This window comes from Merops nubicus, unplaced genomic scaffold, assembly GCF_000691845.1.
Source record: "Merops nubicus isolate BGI_N331 unplaced genomic scaffold, ASM69184v1 scaffold13500, whole genome shotgun sequence".
Classification (NCBI taxonomy): domain Eukaryota; kingdom Metazoa; phylum Chordata; class Aves; order Coraciiformes; family Meropidae; genus Merops; species Merops nubicus.
The window spans coordinates 27,375-50,343 of NW_008584948.1; the positions used below are offsets into that span (position 1 = coordinate 27,375).

A 22,969-nucleotide genomic window follows, 5' to 3' on the forward strand; every position below is an offset into this window, starting at 1 on the left:
TTTGGATTTAGTCAGATTGTTTTATACAGACTTAGAGCTCTGCGATTTGCTTCACTGCACGTTTCCTCCTAACTGTCTAGGAAATGTGTGCAAAACAACATAGTATTTCTCCAGACTATATTCAATTTGAAGTCAGGCACCTGGAACCCAAAACATCACAGAATCATAAAATTGTTTAGGTTGGAAATGACCTTTGAGAACATTTGGACAGATACATGGATACAAGGTCCACCATGAAAACAGAAACAAGTGATGTATAGCCTCTACCAGGTAGCAATAACTATCCTTTGTAAATATGCAAATGTCTTGATCCCACTTGGGCTTTTGGCCAACGTTCAGCCTCACATCTTAACACCTCAGCCTCATGCATCACTGAGTTGCTGCCCATCTTGAGGTGGGCCCATTGCCATGGGTGAGCCCAGGCACCATTGCACCCCAGATGCCATGGCTGGGCTTGCTCACCTCTCCTCACAGCCATGTCCTATCTCTGTGGCCACCCTCACCCTGGCCCTTCCTGGGTGCTGTGCTTCCCCCTCCCACTGTTCCCCAGCATCTCTGCACAGAACAAACATCCACTACTGAGAGACAGTTCAGGTTTAGGGACACTGCAATAACACATCAAAACTAGATACTCCTTAATTAATCCTTCAGTTCCTTAAGCTTTTTGTTAAATCTCGCATCCTACAATCTGTGAAGATATCTTCTTTGCCTGGTAGCATGCTCAGATGAGGTGAGAGAATCTGACATTACTTTGCCTGGCTAGGTTAAAACTTCATTATACTTCTCATGGTGTACATATGGATATGGAAGGTAGCCTCACTATTTGCTCGGTCTAAATGTACCTCATGCTCAATCCTCTTGAATAAATGACTTCCACTGGAATGGATTAAAATTTAGGCTTCTCTGTCTACAATTTTGGATGCTCTTTCCTGAGCTGCTCAGAATTTTTGATTGCAAACACTGTTTGCTGGTGGTTGGTTTTTATTTGTTTGTTTTCCTACCATCAGAACATCATATTTGTAAATGCTGTATCACTTTTACTGTCAAATTCTTCCGTCTTTCTTTCTACAAAACCTTTCAAGAAACAAGCACTACACAATGGTACCTTGCTGGGAAAGTTCCCCATCAAAGGGAGCACTGTCTGAGCACTAATATGCATTCTGGCTTCCTGGGGGTCCTTGCCAAACTCTGCTGACACGTCAAATGCAGCAAAACTCTTGTTGTCAATATTATCCTCTAATGTTTTGTGCTTAACAGAAAATGAGGAAATACTGTAATTTCTTGCTCATTTTCTTATTTCTAGACATATATATAGATTGTTTGTTATCCATCACTATAACAAATTATATCTCTGAAGTTTTTGAAATTCCAGTACAATAAGATTATTCATTTCCTCCTTTGGGCTTTGTTCTACAGTGAAGCATTCTTGGAGGTTCCTCCAGCTCTTTACTGCTCTGGATGGGTTGGCATGTTTGGTCAGCAGCTCTACTCTCCCTTTCCTCTTCTTGCTCAGATTACTGATTGAAGTCAGCTTCTACATGAAGTGCAGAACCTCCAGTATTCTTGAACTGCACTTTCACAACTACCTTGACTCAGCAGGAATACAAGAAACACACACTTTGCAAACAGTCACTGTCAAATATAAGGCTCCAGGTCTGTGTATAGATTGAAGTCATGTTTAAACTGCCTTCTACTGTTTTCTATGCTTCCAGAAAGTTTCAGCTCTGTATGCATTTTCAGCATTTTATTTTTGTGCTACAAGGTAATCAGTGATGGCCCTATTTTAAGTGTGCACAAGAAATTCATTGTTCTTTGTCTCATTCCAGCTTGCTGAGGATAGCAACAACACTACACCCAGACTGTCAGTTTGAAGCTCAGGCTTAGAGATCTCAAGTTCATATGCTCTGACTGTTCTCATTGCTCATACATTGAGCTCAGACTTGGCTTAAATATGGAATTGGAAATCAAGGAAAGAACTTGCATCTTGCTTCTACAGACAGTTTAGATTAGATGAGCTTAAGCCAAATTAAATTGCAAGCAGCTCACATTCTGGCACAGTTTAATTAAGAAACTAAAGGTGTAAAAATCCAACCCAAACTCTGCCTGAGAAGCTCTGGCCTTTTAGGCATAATTCCCAGTAACAAACTGTGCAGCCCAGAGTGCAGGAACATGTGGATTTAAAGATGTCTGCTGAGTTCTTACTGTTCTTAGCAGGAGAGCCTGCTTTTATAGATGCAAGCTGCCATAAATTAGAATGATGTCACTAAATTGTTACACTGAATATGTCATTAGTTCAAGGTTAGATAAGGAAAAAGGAAGTTGACTGTAAAATAAGGACAATCGAATCCAGTTCTATTGAATCAGGTCCATAAGCAATCTTACCATAAATCTTACTTTGTACAAGGTCTTTAAATATTTTATCCACTATTTCCTTTCTTAATAGCTGAAAAATTTTCAACCGTCCCCACAATAGCAATACCATAACTATATGTGTATGTCCATGTGTATATATATACACAAACATATATATGTGTCAAAACCACACTAAGCAAGTTCAAGTTCTAAATTTGACTTACTCCCCCTAAGATGAATCTAGACTTGAAACTCTTTTTCTACCTTGCTGAAATAAACTTCAATTACACACTAGGAAATACTGATTTATATGCTTTTGTATTGCCTTATCTCTGCACCCAGACAATTCTGTAAGATGAGAGCAGTGAGATTCATCAAGAGATAACCCAGCCCACCCCTCCACCTAAAGGTAGGATTAGTAATGTTTCTCTCATTTTTCACAGATTGTTACCTAAGCTACACTTTAAGACTACTGGCAAAGCTGGCTGAACAAGTTCCCTTCCTTCCAATCCTTCATAATCCCCTCCTTGCTGTTTGAAATCCTCTTCCCTAGTATCTAACTTGAATCTTTATTGAGAGTGCAGAAGCATGACTTGTCCTATAAACATGGCCTCAGAGCATTCCCTCCTCATTGTGAAGGCCTTTTATTTTCTGGTATTATGCTCCATGACAGAATCTTCTAGGTGACATTAGGTAGCTTCTACTGTTTCATCACATTTTCTAGAACTCTCATTTCTTTCCCTTTCAGATGTTCTTCAGCCTGTATAGACTTCTTGAAATTCAACACAACTAAACACAGGTATCGTAGTTCATGAGGGACTCTTGTCTTCAATCCTCTATCAACACTGACAGCATGGCATTCTTCTGTTACACACTGTTTATGGTTATGTAGCTACACAATCTGTATTTTTACATCAGGAATGAAGAGTCAATAGATCCTAAGGGTAAGTCTTTACAGACACAATGGTATTATCTGATAACCAAGCATAAACTGAAACTAAGACTATAGGACAATTTTATTGGCTTTTTTAGTTGTGCTGATCATAATAAGCACAATTCTGATTTTGTCTTTGCCCTTGTTTTTTTTCTACCTTTAGCTAAGTACATAACATGCAATAATCGTTCATCAGTCCAGCCACTTCATGTAACTACTTAATATGGCAAAGTGGGAAGCTCATCTACTTAACTGAAAACCTCTATTAATATTGAATTTATCCAAAAGTTTAAAAAAAAAAAAAAAAAAAAAAGAGAGATATTAAAGTATGCTCTGGAAATAATTTATCTGTAGTCTTTATGAACCAACCATTCAACTCCGCTCCTAAACTTTCACAATAGACAGGGGCTGATACTAATGACCTTCTTTTGTGGAAATCCTTCCTCTTGCTTATTCAATACCAAATACTGGAACAGTTAGATATATTCAGGACAGTCTGCTCTGAGATAATACAAAAAATCCCTTATCTGTTGAAAGATGGCAGAGATTAGTGGATATATAAATTCTACCTTGTAAAACCTTTCCTGTCCAATAAAAATCTACAAAAAAAAAAAAAAAAAAAAAAAAAAAAAAAAAAAAGAGAACAGTGAATGAAAGTAGGTAGGAGGCACAAAACTGTTCCAACTACAAAGAGAAGAGACACAGTAATGTAGGCAGCAACAATAACCCATATAATGACTGATAAGCCATGGATAAAAAAGGAAATAGAATCCAAGAAAAGAACTGTTAAATTCATTGCAGCGCTCTCCTGTTTGATACAAAGGCATGGCTTGCTGGCTGTGGTGGGAGAGAAATGAGAACAGTATCTTTATGTCTGTGGCTCTAAACCAAAGGAATTAAAGGTCCCATACAGAAGAATGTGAATTTACCTTGGTTCCATTTTCACAGTCCACAGATTAGAAACAGTGTTGAACTTAGGGAGCCAATAGTGTTCCCTTAGTAGTCTCTATATCAGCTATTTGAAATATATTGAAAATTAAAGTGATAAGATTACCTCCTGCTTAAGAAAGCACATTGATTCTTTAAAAATATGAGCAAAATTAAAGATGAATTTAAGAAAATTACTTATGGCACAAAAAGCATATTAACACTGCCTACATTATTATTTATAGAGAAAGGAGGTTATTTTGTCTGAGGTGACAAATTACCCTTCCATGGCACAAGAGAAAAAATAGTTTACAAGTTCAAGCTGTAAAGTTATTAAACAAGACCTGACTGTACTAAGAAAGGCACAACATATTAGAAAAGTCAATTTCTTAAATTAAATGGCAAATCAGCAAGTGGATGAAGGACTGACCTTGGATCGGGGTGGTGCTCGGATGTACCATTTACAGTCTACTGCCTCAGTTTCAGAAGCTTTTCCTTCTTTGACAATTTGTACAGATTCCACAATTCCTTCAGGTCCTCCCATCTCAAACTCACAAACTGAATAACAAAATACCAGAAAAAATGAAACCTGAACAGCAAACAAAAGTATTTTCTACAGCAGAGTGCAAAGGCCTCCAAGTTAAAAAAAAAAAAACAAAACAAAACCAAAACACAAAACAAAACAACCAAAAACCAACATACCAACCTGGCAATGGTTTCAAAGCACCAAGGTCCTTAAAATCGGGATCTTAAAAATTGAGAAAAAGAAAATTAGTTTTGTTCAATATCTTAGCTGTAATGTCAGTGTTCAAAATTTGACAACACACTTCAGTGATATAATTCTACATTTCCAGGAAATGAAAAAAGTTTCAAAATTATGACAACATACTAGTTATTAATGCAGAAATTTCTGAAACTTTTGTACCAAGTTCTTTTCTTTTTCTGTTAGGAAACCCTGCTTTTCTCTGTCTCCCTTTCAGAAGAGAGAGCTGAAAAATATTGCTGCATACACTAGCAAGAACATCACACAGCTAACCACTGTTATTTTAATACATCAGTCTGATGAAGGAGGATATATTTACAGATCTAGTCACAATCCTTTTGCCTACTTTGCATTTTGCAATATAAGACTCAACTTAACTAGAGAAATTTAAGCTTCATTCTGTGTTTATGAATACTCTGCCATCCCTGCCAACAAAGAGGAGACACTTTCTTTGTCAAGAATATCCATTTGGTCTTCCTGGAATAGACACCATAAGGATTTACCATGGAAATCATTGTGGTAACACGGTAATAATTCTAATACATGTGCTATTTTCAGTCATAAACATTATTATATTTACTGTCTGAGATGTTTCTATCATGCATTTATATCCAGGTATAACACAGATGAAATTAGTTTGGGCTTAGACGTGCTTCAGTAGATAACTATAACCAGAAAAATAATAATTTCACAAAGTTTGGCTCAGTTTGGAGATACTGTCCAAGTCTCAAAGTGTGAAAGAAGCTAAAATATTTCAAGACAAGATGATATGTTTCAGAATATATTGGTCTTGTCTGGGACATTTTTATCACTTGTACTGCTTTTCTACCAAAAATGAATGGTTTTTTTGCACTGTTTTTCGCATTTTCAGGAGGAAAAACCCTGAGAAAGAAATCCACCAGATTATAGAGGACCAGGTTGGAAAGGACTTCAAGAATTTCCTGATCCAGCCTTTCCTGGCAAAAGCACAGTCTAGACAAGATGGCCCAGCACCCTGTCCAGCTGAATCTTAAAATTGTCCAGTGTTGGAAAATCCACCACTTCCCTGGGGAGATTATTCCAATGGCTGACTGCTCACACTGTGAAAAATTTTCCTCTTGTGTCCAGTCAGAATCTCCCCAGGGGTAGCTTATACCCATTAACTCTCCTGTTTTCCATGTAGAAACAGAATTTCCTTGCAGAAATAGATTCTCCACCTTCTTTGTAGCTACCCTTTAAATACTGGAATATGGTGATGAGGTCTCCCCTAAAACTTCTTTTCTCAAGGCTGAACAAACCCAGTTCTCTCAGCCTTTCCTCATACAGTAGCTCCCCCGTGCTTTGATCATCTTTGTGCCCTTCTCTGGACCCTCTCTGTCCTGTTCACATCTTTTTTTGTATAGCAGGGACCAAAACTGAACACAGTACTACAGGGGGAGTCTAACAAATGCTGAGTACGGTGGGATAATGAGTTCTTTATCTCTGCTGGTGATGCTCTTGCTGATGCAACCCAGTATCTTCTTGGCTTTCCTTGCCACAGCAGCACACTGTTCACTCATATTGAGCTTGTTGTCTACCAGGACCTCCAGGTCCCTTTCCACAGAGCTGCTCTCTGGCCAGGTAGATCCCAGCTTGTGGTGCGCTCATAGATTACTTTTTCCAGGTTCAAGACCTTACGCTTGTTGCACTTCATAAGGTTTTTGTTAGCCCTCTCTTCCACACTCTCCAGGTCTTCCTGCAGGGTGGCTCTCCTTTCTGAAGTGTCCACTTCCTCAGTCACTTTAGTATCATCAGCAAACTTCTCAAGAGTACACTTGATTCTGACATCCAGATCATTTATTAATGTATTAAACAATGTTGGGCCCAGTATTATCACCGGGAGATATTACTTTGACAGGTTGCCACTTTGAAAAAGAGCTATTTGCCTTCATCTTCTGGGTGTGGCCTGTCAGCTAGTTCCTCACCCACTCCATGGACCATTTGTCTAAACTGTAACATACCAGTTTCTCTAGGAGGAGGCTGTTTGGAACCATATCAAAATCCAAGTAGACAATGTCCACCGCTTACCTCATATCAACCAAACAGGTTACCTTGTTGTAGAAGGCAACCATGTTTATCAAGCACAATTTGCCCTTGGAGAATCTGTGCTGACTTTTCCCAATCTCTTGCTTCATCTAACTTGTGACAAGGATTTGTTCCATAACTACCTCATAGTCTGAAGCAAAACTGATGTGTTTATGATTTCCTGGGCCCTCCTTTAAGCCCTTCTTGTAGATGGGAATGACATTTGCCTTTTTCCAGCTTCTGGAACACACCTCAGCCTCCATGACTTCTCAACGGTTTTGAAGCGCAGCCTCATGACGACATCTCCCAGCTCTCTTAACACCCCTGGTTGAATAACATTTGGGCCCATTGATTTGTAGGGGTCAAGCTCCTTTAATAGTGCATGTATGACCTCTTCCTTCACTGATAGCAGGTCTGTGTTCGCATCAACCCGGAATTTTGTTCCCAAGGCCTGCAGCCCAACAGTGTTGGCAAAGACAGAGTTGAAGAAAGTGTTGATAAATTCTGCCTTTTCATCTTTGTTGGTGACTAACTGGCCTGTTAACTCCTGTGTAACAGCAGGCCAATATTTTGCTTCTGTTTCTGCTGGTTATTTACACACCTAAAGAACCCTTTCTTGTAGGTTTTGACACCTCTGGCCAATTTTTATTTGAGTTGAGCTTTTGTTTTTCTAACTGCAGCTCTTCATAACCTGTCAATGCCCTTGTAGTTCTCCCTGGGTGTTCATCTACTTTTCCATCTCTGGCATGCTTTTCTTTTGTTTCTGAGCAGACTCAAAAGCTTACAAATAAACCAAGAGAGTGTCTTGCTCTGCCTACTTCCCTTACCTTTCAAAGGGATAAACTATCATTTGGTTTCCAGAAAAGCATTCCTGAAAAACTCCCAGCACTTGCTAGCTCCCTTATCTTCCATGAAAGCTTCCCACAGAATCCCTCCCAACTGAACTCTGAGCCAGATGAAGTTTGCTCTTCTAAAACCTAAAAACTTTTTCTTAGTGCTAACCTTCAGAATGCTCAACAGGATTCCAAACTCCACAATATCATGATCACTACAGCCAAGGCTAACACCAACCAAGATACTATAAAGGAGTCTTTCTTGGTTTACGAGTTGCTATGGCAGATGTACTTACCCTGACAGAGGCCTAACAACAACAAGGGCTTACCAAAGACCTGACAATATCTGGGGCTAAAGATCAGGAGGGTTTGTGGTTACTATTACTTTGTTTTATGTCATTGGCTTGCCTGTGTTGTGCACTTGACCCCAGCTAATTGGAATGATCACAGTTCAGACTCAACTAGGTCTTCTGCTCACCACTCATCCAATACAGAATGATACTATCATTAGCAGGCAGACCAGCAGCCAAACTTCTCCTTCTACTCCCACATCACACACCATAGATCCAAAGGGCCAGACAAAAAGAGGAGGAACAAGTCAATGCACTCACCCACCACAGGGGATGTAAAGAAGAGAGCAAGCCAGCCAAGGACACAAGGCACAGGCAATAATAGCAGCCAGCCCATGAGCCTAACTATATACAAGGGTCTCTGCTTCATGTTCTGGCCCTGCCATCCTGGGAACTCTACTTGCCATGAAGAATCAGAGAACCCTTCCAATAACCAGAATCCCCACACAACCCCACTACAACTAGAGTCACTTCTTATAGAGGTGGCTTCTTGACCCCCCTCCAAGTTAATGTGGAAGGTGGGAGCACCTGGTGGTGATCTCCTCATCAGTTCCCACCCAAGGCTGGCCAGACCCTGGGTGAAAACCAATCAGGAGGGTCTTTCTTGCCTGGTTGTGGACATCATCCACATGCCAACCCTCATTCAGAGATGGTAATATAATCCCGGCACTTTCCCAAGGTATATAAATGGACCCCCACTGGAGAACAATTTAAGTCTGTCCTCCTCAGAGCAGTAGGTCTGTAGTCAGGGACTCTCCCCTTGGAGAACAGCACCTTCCAAGGAAGATTCCCAGGATTGAATGAGACCTCACCCCTACTTTGGTGAAAGAATACATCTTCTGGAGATATATCTATCTATCTCCTTGAGTAAGCCCTTGCCCTTTATGAGTGAGTGATCCTTTTCCAGACACCCTTGAGTGGGAGGTTTTCCCTTTTATGAGTGAGTATCTATACATTTTGGGTCACCTTTCTAGAATAGTATTCAAAAAATTGAGGACCCAAACTTGCAATTTACTTTGGTCTGTCAGAGTGCTGTGTAATTTTTGGACAGAACAAATAATCTTTTTTGGTAGCTACTGCAGTCTGTTTTGTGGGTGCCTCTGCAGCAGTAGCAAGTTCAGCAGTGTCTCATTCCTGGTTGGCACATCCAACATTTTTATGAGATAGTTCTTTATGCATTCCAGGAACTTGATGGATGACGTGAGCTGTTGTATTCTTCTCGTAAGTGTCTGGGTAGTTGAAATCACCTATAAGAACCAAGTTCTGTTGTCCTGAAGCTTGCTTAAGTGACCCAAAAATTGCTTTGTTGGTTTTATTGTCTTGATTTGGAGGTCAGCGGAGATGCTTACAATAAGATCCCCCTTAGAGACAGCTGCTCTGATCTTGACCCAGAGCCATTCTGTATTGTTTCCAGAATCACCGTAGTGGACTTCTATACATTCAAGCTTCTTCTTAACACAAAGCACAACTTCTCCTTCCCTTTACCCTGCTTGTTTTTACAAAACAGCCTGTAGCTGTCCTCCAGTAGTAATCCTCCAGTGATGTGAGTTGTTCTAGCATGTTTTAATTATTCCTGTGATAACTTTCTGACTGGGCATGGAGATTCAGTTGTTCCTGTTTGCTCCCCAGCCTGCAAACATCAGTATACATACAATTAAGGTGGTTGGCCTTCTGGTTCACAACTTGGGAGGCAGCTAAGGAGGAATGGTCTCTGCTCTGGTTGGCCAACTTGGTTGCAATGGCATGAGCATTGCCACTTTGGACACCATCCTTTGGGCCCATCAGTTGATAGAATCTAGTCTTCTGATATCAATGATAAAGATGTGTATGTACAAGTACTCTGTATTAATCTTCTCCTGAGCCACATACATAGAGCCCAGAATTATGCAAGAGGAAAACCAAGGCAGAGTTCCAGCCACGTAGTCTACTTGTGGAACTGATCTCATTGTTTCAGTTTTGGGTCAGTGTAGAAAAAGCTACATAAAGTAATAAGGAGAAAACTTGGAAGTAGGAAATGTGTCAAAACCAAACCAAAAAAACTGATGTTCCCCTCTAGCCTTAGTCAAGTCAGGACAGTAAGAATTACAATGAAGCAGTATCCTGAAAAAAATCCTGTGCTCTATAAAAAAAGATCAGCCAGTTTAACCTAAACAGTCAGAATGTATTCACTGCAAAAACTGCAACTGTAAAATCACTTTTTCAAACTGTCCCTCTAGAACCAGGCTGCTGTTGTTCTTCCCAGCTATCTTTTACAGTCACACAATATAAATAATGAGTAAATGCTCATGAACTTAAGGGGCTGCAAATATAACTGAGAAGGCAATTAGCATTAATTGTTAGCAGTTTTATAGATCAGTAGATAGATATAACCAGCAACACTAAATGTAATTAAATACTTCCGTTAGTGTACTCAGATGTTAGTATCTAGGGCTGAAAGAAAGATATTTGAAGGAAAACAACTTTGACTGCTGGTTCAAATTAAAATCCAAACTGTGTTTAGTGTGACCATTATATTTCTTGCTGTTGCTGAATTTGCAAGGATCACTCTGATTTACTTACTGAAACACTCCACCACATTAGCAAAGCACAGAGGAAAGGAGAAAAGTGTCCTGACAGGTTTTAACCCATATGAAGGAGATTTCATACAAAGGAGTGTTAGTAGCAACAATCCAAGCTAAACTGTAATCTAGACCATGCAATTTAACCCACAAAACAATTCTGAATTAACAGTTAACAGTGCGGTAACATTGATAACAACGCATATAAACTGCACAATTTGTTAAAATTCTGAAAATATAGTAGATCTTGCTCAGTTTTGAAAAATCATCTTTTTACAACCTTTCCATATCTCAAGAGTGATAGCAAAATAAAATCTATGACACCTGAGGTAATACACTTCATTAAAGGTCAATATTATACCAATATTTCCATAATAAAAACCAACAATCTATAAACAAGGTATTATCAGAGATGCTCAAAATTCAACCATGTTTAAGCATATTTACCCAGCAAATGTTTGTTTTCAAAATGGTTTACCATTAAACAGATTATACTTTAACAGCTCTTCTGGATGTAATTCAATCAAATTGTTATTAGCAGTTTGGCTGAGTCAGAACCCTTTTAATGATATCCAAACACTGACTAGCCAGATCTTCTAACAGACATATAGTCCTGATAAAAATCATGTTCCCGTTAGGAAAACCTCCCAAGAGAGGAAAACTTTGCCTTAAAAATAGGATTGATCACATAAAATGGGGGATAAAAATAGGAGGCAATAAGTCTTGAAGTGAATATAATATATGCACATGTTTTTATGGGGATCTCCTGAAGTGCTGGGGTTTAAAACCCCAGCCCTGAATATTGTTTGCCATATGGATGATGCCCACAATCAGACAAGAAAGACCCTCCTGATTGGTTTTCACCCAGGGTCTGGCCAGCCTTGGGTGGGAACTGATGAGGAGATCACCACCAGGTGTCCCCACCTTCCACATTAAGTGGGAGTGGGGGCAAGAAGCCACCTCTATAAGAGCTGACTCTGGCTGTAGTGGGGTTGAGAGGTTTGTTTACATAGTGGATGTGTTGTGTGGGGGTTCTGGCTATTGGAAGGGCTCCCTGACTTCTGGGTCCCTACTGTATCACTGGGTTCATGACCTGGCTCCTACCACTGCCTACTGTTTGGCTCCTTGGTTGGCTTGCTCCTTTCTTCACATCTCTGTGGTGGGTAAGTGCATTGACTTGTTCCTCCTCTGGTTGTCTGGCCCTTTGGATCTCTGGTGTGTGATGTGGGAGTGGAGGGAGGGGTTTGGCTGCTGGTCTGCCTGTTAATGATAATATCACTCTATATTGGGCAAGTGGTCAGCAGAAAATCTTCTTAATGGGAAAATGATGTAAAAAGAATACCAAGAATTTTCATGAGAAATGTGAAAATTTGTAAAATTTATATAAATGGAAGATGTTTAACCTAAAATAAGTTCTGTGGCTTTTTCTTTCCTTACAGTTCTCCTTCAAGCTCAAAGTTAACAGGCTGCCTGTAGAGGCTGTGGAATCTCCTTCTCCATTCAAAGTCTGCCTGGATGCAATCCTCTTCAACCTCTTCTAAGTGAACCTACTTTAGCAGAAGGCTTGGACTAGATTATCTCCAGAGGTCCCTTCCAACTTAGGTCATGTGATTGCTCAAAAATCTTATAAAAAAAGGAAAACCGTAAAGTGAAAAAGGTTGTAGGGTAGCTGAATTAACTTTTCAAAAATTTTTAAATTCATTTGTTTACGGGTAAACTGCAGTATCTTATGTGGCTGCCCAGCTGTGGCATACCCACACAGAAACATATTTACCCACCTGTGTGTACATGTATGCATGCACTCTCTTAAAGTTATTTCCACAGAAAAATCTGTGAAAATTCACTGTTTAAAAAGATCAGAGTTTGAATAAAAATTCCACCATTGTCAAAACTATTTAGCTTGTCTTCAAAGGCAAATTCTGCAAGGCTTTTAAAAATAATTTTATGATACGGAAAAATTACAAGTTTTATATCTTCATACAAATGAACAAATTTGTGAGTGAACCTCTCACATTTATCAGTTTGTTTAGCTTTTCACATAAAGTTCATTTGGACACATTCTTACACCGTCTATGTCAAAGCTGTTGCTTATACTGATACAAATAATAGATATATCACTCCTGGAGTCAAGTGATTTAAGTCAACAGGTGTCTTAATATCTCTTTTAAAAAAATGGAAGATTTAGCTGTTATGTTCCTTAGCATGGCTGGACTAGAATATACTTAATTACAGAGAAATTATTATATCTGCAGTACAATACAGTATATACAGTGAAGAATATGAGCAATTACTGTATGGTCAGAAATCAAGGTGAAGGAAATGTGTACTGCAAAATCTGGTTTTCATTAACTTTTGAGATATTTTGCTTGCTTTTATTCTATAAATGAAAAATGAAAATTATTTGATCAAATTATATACTACAGAGGGCTGATGTTTGAAATATGAAACAATTTTTTGCTCTTTGTGAATACAAAAAGCTCCTTTTTTAATGGACATAAAAACAAAGTAGTCACAATACATAGAAGACATATTTCCTAATGATAAATAGGGAAATTGTCCATTTTTACTCACTAAACAGACAACTGTAGATATAGCCTTTAATTTTCCTGTCTTTGAATGACTAGAAATAAGCATCCAACTTTTCTCAATATTTAAGAAATTTTAACACATGCACGTGGTTCTCTGTCATAGGAGTTATTAGAGACCTGATTTTACATGTAAATATTAATTGAAAAGTAAAGGGAATTGCACTATTCAACAAACCTCCAGTTAGTTATTTTCAGGTTTATGAAGTTAGGTTCTTTTACAGTGATTCCTGGGAGCTTCAACTGGTCCTGCCCTCCTGAGGGGTGAATTATAATTCTCTGTGAAAGCAGAGCTCACAGAACTCAGTACAGAACAGCTGGATCATTCTAAGGAATTTTAAAAGCATAAAAATCTTGTCAAAGAATCACTAAAGCAATTCTAAAACAGAAAAACATTTCTGTAAGCGAACATTTTTCATGAGGTGTACAAACAGAGGGGACTTAGCTTCTCCCTATTCTGCTGGGGAGAACAAAGGAAAAGTAATAAGTAAAAACAGAATGACTAAGTGAAATAGCTGTGTGAAAATACACAAATTATTGTCTTGTAACCCAAAAATGAAATTGGTTCTGATGAATCTTTTCAGATTTGTAGTCTTGTTGAAACTTTTATATATATATATACACACACATATATGTCTGTATCTGTACTGAAGATAACAAAGGATCTTCAAATAAAACCTATAGTTTGTTAGATACCCTGAAAACCAGTTGCTGCTAGCAATAGTATGTGCTGTATTTGTTCTGTTTTCTATATTCTATCAAGTACAATATTGCAAACAAGGGCAGCTATTTTGGAAGCTACATATTTATAATCTAAAGCAATGTTTCTCAAATCTTTTACTCTTTAGAAAAATCATGACAGATCTCAAAGGTGGTGTGAATATGGTTCTTGATATTTTGCCTTAAAGTTCTACCTGATCAATGAGAAGTCATATGAAGACAGACAAGCCAAAAGAGATTTGTAGTCTGAAGAAGTTTGAGAAACACTGTTTTAGAAGACGTAACTACATAAGGAGACATTACCTTGTCTTGCTTTTGGTCATGTAACTCAAACTACCATAGTACTATTTATGTTAGGAAGAAATTTTAGAAATTTGTGGTACAAGCAGTAGGTGAAGTAAAATAATATTTAGAAAAATACAGTCAATCAGCTCTAGTTACTTTAACCAGATTTCTTATATTGTTGAAATAACACAAACTATCACTCAGAAGCTAGATTTCTAAAATATTGGGTTTTTCTTTTGACACATTTATTATTCTCAGTTCATACTAACAAAGTATCTGTACAGTGTAATTAATATATTCTACTGATTTACAAACTGCACAGCTATGGTGACCTCATTAAGACAAGATATACTGCAAGTGCTAGCAATAACTGGGCATTTGTATACCAAAAGTTAATACTTATTTCTTTACCATCTATTTGGAAATGAAAAGGCAGCATCATCAGAAAAAGAAAACCTATGTCTCTGGATAACTGCTTCCTAAGATGGGTCAAACTGAGCAGAGAAGAAGCTTCTGAATAAACTCCACTGGAACAGACTACATAAGTGTAGAGGTTGTACCTAGATTTCTCTTTTCATGTGCACAATGGCAGGCGTTGAGATCTTAACCTGCTTGCTTCCCTTGTCTACTCTGTAAACTCTTTAGAGTAGATACTTTCTGCAGTGTAAATTTTGTATGGGTGGAAGCCATCTTCATGAGAGCCTGGGTCTCATCCTCAGGCAGTATTTGGACTCTTTTATATGTGCTTCAAATGGAGCTAGTGTGAAGGAAGAGCAAGAAGAGGCAACAATGCCATACTCAGGCAGCTGTGTGGAAAGAGGAAGTCCGGGAGCCCTAATGATATTTGTGGGATTATTTGGCAGATCATTTTTAGTTATGTTAAATATTTACACTAACAGCTGAGTGCTCCAACTAGGCATCATATTCCCCTTATAGAACACACTCTGTGTGGAAACACAAAGAAAAAGGATTCTATGACAAATATTTCAAGGGCTGCACATAACTTTCTCTCAGTTGCCCCAAAACATGTGAAACAAGACTGAATAAGTTCAAGAGCCCACCTTATCTGAGCAATGCAGTCTTGCTACAATGGTGCAGCTGACTTGAGCACCAGGACATCAGTCAAGGACAGCACCTTGTATGCATCTCCCCAATATAATATCCCAGTGGCTTCCTGTGGCAAACTTATGGTCTCTGAACTTCAGTAGGAAAAATATGTGCAACATAAAAGTGTTGTGAAGTTTTCCTGAATGATGTTGAACACCAATTATGGCCTGGTTGTGCCATTTCAGCTCAATACTACTATGGCTTGGGATTCATCTCACTGGTTTGTTATAGATGACTCCTAGCCCAGCCCAAGGAAATAACACCTTAAGGTCATGGTAGAAGTATAGAGAAAAATGATCCAGAGGATTAAGCCACAGCTTGTTGCTAGGCATTACTTCTTCAGATTGAATCAATTTATATATGATTATTGCTTGCTACCAATGGTTGCTAAAGCTGCATATTCTTTTCAGAGAGGCCATTCATGCTGGATTAGTCCACAGAGTGGATTTCCTAGGACAGAGGGAACTCATGGGAATAACTTGGTGATATCAAGTAACCTTAGTTATTTTATCACAGGAGAAAGGCTTTGTCCTAATTTTACATTAGAAAATTCAACAGAATGAATACATTCACTGCAATGTTCCCAGTTCTTTTGAACTACATTTTTTTCGGCTATTATAGCCAACAGAATATGCTATTTGTGCTACTTCACGTAGTAATGAATAACCTGCAGTTGACCACACATTAGGACACATTTCCAAAGCAAACAATAACATGTGCATAATGTTTATGCCTATTAACATTGCCCTGCTGCAGCTGGCCATGCCAGCTACAACGTAAGCTATTGGCAGATGCTTTGGAAGTAAGTACATCTCACATGATAAACTCAAATATCTCTAGTTTCCACATGTGAATAGAACGCTGTCTACATGATGGTAAGAAATCTCTTATACCCAAATATTTTTCCCTTGCAGCCTAGCAAAGCACCAGGAGGACTTTTGCTAAATTGAATAACCATGTCAGAAAGCACTGGAAGGGAACTGGGTTGTGTTTGTAAAAAGAACTGATTGCTTAATCATATGGCCGTGTAGAATACCAGAAAGAGATGAACAAAACACAACACAGTAGAAAATGTGATCCTTAGAGTGGAAACAAGTGAAATAGCCACAGACAAAAACAAACAAAAATCATTAGTTCACTGTGCAAAGGATAGATTTTTAGAAGCTAGTGGATGAATTATGTTGTAGTACTCTCCTACAATAGTCTTCCTATGATTCCAAAGCAAATGTTACAGGATGCTTTCAAAATGCATTCTATATCATGAGTAGAAGTCTGTTGCTGTTTAGGATCAAAGGGAGAATTCTAGGTCTTCATCCCCACTGGAGCCCAAATGCCTCTTTCTAAAGCAAAAATATAAGAAGCCTAGAACCTGTCAAAGGGAGAGTGAAATTCATTTCTTAAATCAAATTGTCAACTCTAAGCGTAATTACATGTGACATCATGGACACTTGGAGTGAGCAAGAAGAGCTCTAAAAGCCATGTACACCAAGTCCCTGAAGCAACTGTGGGAAAAAGTGTCTTCTGCCCTGTCCTAACATCTACAACATACCTTTCAGTGCCACCACAGCTTTCCTTCTCATTCTGTTACTTTTAGGAGGTTTGTTGCCTAAAAACTGTCCTTTCAGGGAGCATGGTTGATCCAATCAGCTTTCCCAAATGTACAAAACCCTATCTAAAGAATAAGACAACAGGTTTTCATCAGCTTTAGCTACAGAGTATACGGTGGGGTTTCCCTGAAGATATCCTTGCACTTTCTTTTATTTCTTCATCTTTTTAACAAAACAGGGTAGCCATTTTCACTGAGGAAGCGTTTCAGTATAGGCCAGTTGTCAGAAAAAAAAAGATAACTGTTAAACTGGAAATTCCTACTCAAATTACCCACCAACTTATTAATTTTACATTTTATTACACAAGATATCATTTAGATATTTAAAAGATATAAATAATATATGGGAAGGGAGCAATAACTCTTCCACTCTTTTCAGTATTATAAAATTCAACTTCTTTTGAAATTATTGGAGGAATACATTTTGATAAATTTTTGGTTAAGTAAGTCTTTGCAGCTAGATTTTTTTGCTTCACAATTAATCTGCTTCATGCTGGTTACAACTTCATCAAAGTGACATTCTCTTTTGTTCAAATAGATAATTTTTCTCTATTTTAAGTGCCACAGAAGAGTCCAAATGTTTGATTAATTGCTAATAGTGATGTAGTGTAGACATAATCTGTTAAAAACAAGGCACTAGGTCCCCTGCTGGGACCTTTACTATTTTGATGAGGAAAGTCCTACTGTATACTTTAATTTGTATTTGACAAAACTAAACATAATTCATACCAACCCTAACTCTAAATAGTTTCTATTTAAAATACTGCATAAAGTTTGTTGTTCACCAGTAATAGTAAGACGTTTTGCTAATTGCCCACATGAAAAAATCAACAAGATAATAAATTCCAGATCAAAACATATTTTCTCTAACCTTTTTAACTTTTTGTTTAAATAGGATCCTTCTAATTGATGCTTAGTCCTCTTTGAGTATCATTTATGCCACATGCTCTGTGTTCACTAATTCTCAAACTGTTTTGTCATGAATGTCAGCAAACAAATGGGTCTGTGGATAACTGGAGATCTGTAACCTAGAGGTCTGAAGAGAGTGAGATTTGTGGCTATAAAAACTCAGTTATCACTGACTTTTCCTCATTCCAGGAACTCCATATCCAGCTATACCTAAACAGTGATTATTCAATATAGATTAGTAAAATTTTCATTCTATTATCAGAACTTAGTAATTGAGATTTTAAAACAACAGTTTCCATGGAGTTCAACAATCTGATTTCCACTGGATTTACTTGGCAGTTTTAATATTGATTCTAATAGAAACAGGTTTAGGCCCACAATCTAAGCTAAATTTAGCAATTGATTTATTGAATGCTCTGCTGATTGACTGGCTCAGCCTCATACAGAGAACGAAAACTGGTCCTTTGCCTCACATTCTCCATGCCCAAGTCATTGTGATTAATTGAATCACACTTGGAAAGGCAGTGTGCATAAGTTCTTATGTCTATTTTACACAATACCCAATACTGTCATCAACTGGCTGAAGAGACTAAGAAAAGAATGTCAAAGTGGGTATTGAACAGAAATTGCCCAATTCTTCCACTGATGTGGTAATATTTAGAAGAAATGAGGTATCGAGACAGTTTTCCCTTTCAGCAGCAGCAGGTCAAACTAGATAGTCTGTCACAGCACTCAGGATTTTTAAGTGTGGGTCAGCCGCTTATCCAACAAGCAGGCAATAATTAAATTTCTTTTGACCAGATCAAGTTTTTGGCTGCCAAATAGCAGGATTTTTCCTAGCTTGATCTAAAATCGTCATTTAAAGCTCTAGTGATAAGAAAAAAAAAAGGTCAATTATAAATAAAACCTTTCATTTAAAAGTACTTGGTAAATCATTGATGTAGATTGGAATATCACTGATGCAATATTCTGGAATACAAACAACTATGTTAGTGCTATGAATGATTCTTGTGGGAAGAATACATACAATTACAGAGCTTCAAATTACCCAAACCTAATATTTAAATTACTAAGTCAGTATGTATTTTGTTAAAAAAAAAAAAAAATAAAATCAACCTATGAACTTACTTTATATCATTTCAGTACAGACTTTGTAGATGGTAGTAGTTAATAACCAACTGCCTAATCCACATAATGAAATCAGAATTAAGGAACAAAATATTTCTAATAATCACTCTCTGCATTCTCTTTTAATATTAGTTTTCACATGGAGTTGAGAAATGAGCTACAGGAAAGAAAGGAAAAAATCAAGAGAAAACAACAAGTGGTATCATACAATCTTTTATTAACCCACATACTGCAACCAGCAGATTTGATAACATTGTCTCTTGAGCTTCAACTATCAGATAACATCTGGCAAATGATGTTTGTAAGTCCTGTTACACAACATCTTCTGGCTTCTCTGTGTCATCTAGGGGACTAATATGTGACTAGAATAACACATTTCATGCTGCTTGCTTCTGTCATGCTAGTACAAATTTTTAATAATACATGTGCCACAGACATCAGTTTATTTAAATCTGAATCCTCAGAAAATATTTGGAAATTCTGTTCTCATCATCTTGCTCATGACTCAAGCAGCCTTTTTTAACACAAATTGCTGGATATTAGATGTCTTCTGACATCAAAGTATTCAGAGAAACTTTCTGCATCTCTAATGTGCTACGATCTCTGAAGCAGTATTTTTTTAAATGTTGATCAAAAGCATTTGCTGACTTATTTTCATGATTTTTCAATGGATTTATTCTTTTCAGTGGCATTCTCAATTGTTTGGTAGATCTCATCACCCTAAGCATTAAAAAGTTTGTAATTGAAAGTCCATTTTAGTCTGTGTAGCACAGAACAAAACATTTGTCTCTGAAGTTAAATTCTCTTCTACAAATCTATTTGAGGAAACACTAATGTCTGATACTCATTTACCTAGTGAGTTGTAGACTATGCTGTGATCATGTAAAAAATGTGGGTTTGACATGATCAAGGAGAGTCTTCAGAGGGCACTGGATTTCTCCATTTCAGAAGATATTTGTACTTGAATGTTTGTGATACTTATTATATCACACATTTTTAATAAGAAACGGAAAATGTCTATCTTGAGAATTGCTCTCCAAGGGCAGAAGCAATTTTGCTAACAGTAATGGTACCTCATTTGATTGTGAATAACTAGCAACTTTTTAATGGAAGTTTCATAATTAGACTGTATGTCAATACAGTTGCAAGGCATTCTGAAATCAGATTTGAGGTATCATGGCAGACTGAAATACAAGATTAAAACCAATCTGCCTGACCATGCATCCAACTTCATTGGTAGGAAGAGGTGTCTCACTCTTGAACCAGAGAAGAATTTTATCTTTTTAGCTGAAATCTTTTCTGTGTTGTCTGGAGTTGTGCATAATGTTTTTATGCACAGATCGTACTTGTTAAAACACTGGACTACAGTGATACCACTTTGGGAAAAAAAATTAAAAATTTAGGAAGACAAAAGACATTAAGGAATCCCATAGTCTTCAGTAACTATAAATGCAAGCTTTGAAAGTAGTTTTAAATATTTCCTTATAGTAATAATTTATTTTTATTACTAGAATGTAATTTCTAACAAATGTGGATTTGTTTGTGGTTTTGTTTGTTTGTTTGTTTGTTTGCTTCTTTTTTAAATAAAGGGAGGAAAAAAAAGGCAGAAAATTCAAAGATGAAAAACGTAATTGAAAGATAATCAAGTGCTAGGTCCACAAAGAAATAAACTTCCTAAATTTGAATCTTCCTAAATCCAGTTATTTTGCTTAATGATTTTTTATTTCAATAGACATCTCACCACCTAAATGTCTTTATGCTTGGTCCTAAATGAATTGAGAAAATGAATAAACAGAGAATGTAAGTACTTTTAGATGTCTGTAGATTGATGAATAAATGAAAGCATAAAGAGTGAATAAACCAGTGATAGTCATAGCTGCTAAGAACATACAGCATGGAAGACAGACACCATTCTTTGGAAGATCTGCAGCTGAGCTAGCTCAGGTTCAAGAGATCTCTGTTTCTTCATTATTGGAAAGGCACGCGATAAAGGCAGCTACTCCTCAGTCCTGACTTCTACTGTGTTCCAAAATCAGCTAGAGTGAGGAAATGAGATTTTGCAGAAAGAACACCATACTGAAGATCAATTTGCTTTCCCTAGGTATCTCATATTTGTGGACATTTTGTCTGGGAACTTAATTTCCAATTTTAGATAAAAGAACACATGATAATAAAAAAACACAGGCTTATTTTCCTATCCATAAATAATGGTTCCTTTCAAAAAATTATCCTTAAGTACTAGCCCATTTTTATTTTAGAAGCACATTTGGAAATGGATGCACTACTACAAGACTAAGTAGTGGGAATGTAGTAAATATCTACTGGAAGCTTTATGTTACGTTTAGAATTTAAAATCCGAGGAGTGGAACCAGTACTTATTGCAAATGGTTGCAGAACTAATATCACTTCATTTTACAAATTGTAACTCTGATTGACAAACTGAGTCGGACCAAAAAACTTATCTGAATGAATTCTAAGTACAGTTGAAGAAAGTTTTTACATACAGAAAATAATTTCATTTCAGGTGATTCTGAGGTGATTTTGTTAGGGACAAGGATATCTGGAGGAAGAATAGCATAGGAAGACAGACGAATCACTAATCATGTTGTTCTAACTCCAACAAAACCTTAATTTACTGCAACAGAATATGAAAACAAGTGACAACTAGGAGTGAGAGAATAAACTGAGCCTACCTGAGGCTACATTAGCATGCCATTGATCAAAAAGAAAAATATTCAATTGATATATCATCTACAATATAATTTTTCTAAATCTAGAAAAAACTAGGTTTCAAGTTTTGACTGAGGTCAATAGATGAAAGGTAGAGGACAGTGTTTATACATACTTTTTTTTAAGTACTCAAGATTAGAAGTTGAACATATTTAGGCATATGCTTAAATGCAGGATTCCTGAAGATCTTTGTTAAACTGGGACTAGATCTAGTGACTTTTCAGTGCGACACTTGAGTATACTAAGCTTAAGCAACTGTTCTTTGGAATTATCCTAGGACATATCAGAAAGTAATTTCAGAAATTTTTGATGAATATAGTGTTAAATTATAGTAGCTGTCATTATTATTTGGCCCAAGTGCCTTAGTGAAATGAAGAGGTTTCAAAGAGAGAAAAACAAAGACACCTAGCATTTGGACTTGCCATGATTAAAAATGTATGCAAATTGAAAATATTCACACACTGAGCATAAACTGAACAAAAGTAACTTATCTGCTTTCCCAAGTAAAACAAAAACTTTAGCTGTGCTAGTGGCATTCTGCATGTAAACATGATTTCAAAGCTTTGCAGGAATGAAAATTGTGTGACAGTTTCTTTTTATTTCAAAACTAACTAATAAAACACCTAGAAGATACAGCGTAAATTACATTATTTGCCATTATAGAAACAGACCACAGGAGGCCAGAAAATTCTGAAACTTTAAATAGGAATGTCAGACAGTTGTGGTATCCTGTGTTTGGTGGCTGAACTTTTTGTAACCTTATCCTGTTGGCCAGAAAACGTTACTTATGAGATTTTAAAGAAATATCTCTATATAATGTGAATTATCTATAATATAATGTGAATTATTAATAATATATTATCTGTCTCTTCATTATAGGTTTTAATATTTGAAGCTTTGGATTCTTTTAAGACTGGACTTAAAAAAAAAAAAAATCCAACTTCTCACTTCCTCAGTTTGTCATGATCATGTTTTAGAATAACACACCTGCATTTTCTGTATATGTAACATCAGTTAACATTCTGAAATGAGGTTTGTTCATATACTAACTCATTCCTTAGTATATGGTAAAAAGAGCTTGTCAGTAGCTTGCAGTAGGTTATAATTGAGAAATTATACAGAGAAATTACAGAGAAATA

General features: G+C 37.1%; 1 protein-coding gene across 1 annotated transcript in view; it reads right to left on the reverse strand.

Annotated features, from left to right (window-relative positions):
• The window catches only part of NETO1 (neuropilin (NRP) and tolloid (TLL)-like 1), a 66,946-nt gene that overhangs the window by 24,199 nt on the left and 19,778 nt on the right, over window positions 1-22,969 (reverse strand). The window contains exons 5-6 of the mRNA XM_008945956.1: window positions 4,920-4,961; window positions 4,644-4,771 (exon numbers count right to left, since the gene is read on the reverse strand). Of these exons, the coding sequence (XP_008944204.1) occupies window positions 4,644-4,771; window positions 4,920-4,961 (170 nt within the window). The remainder of the gene's footprint in view (window positions 1-4,643; window positions 4,772-4,919; window positions 4,962-22,969) is intronic.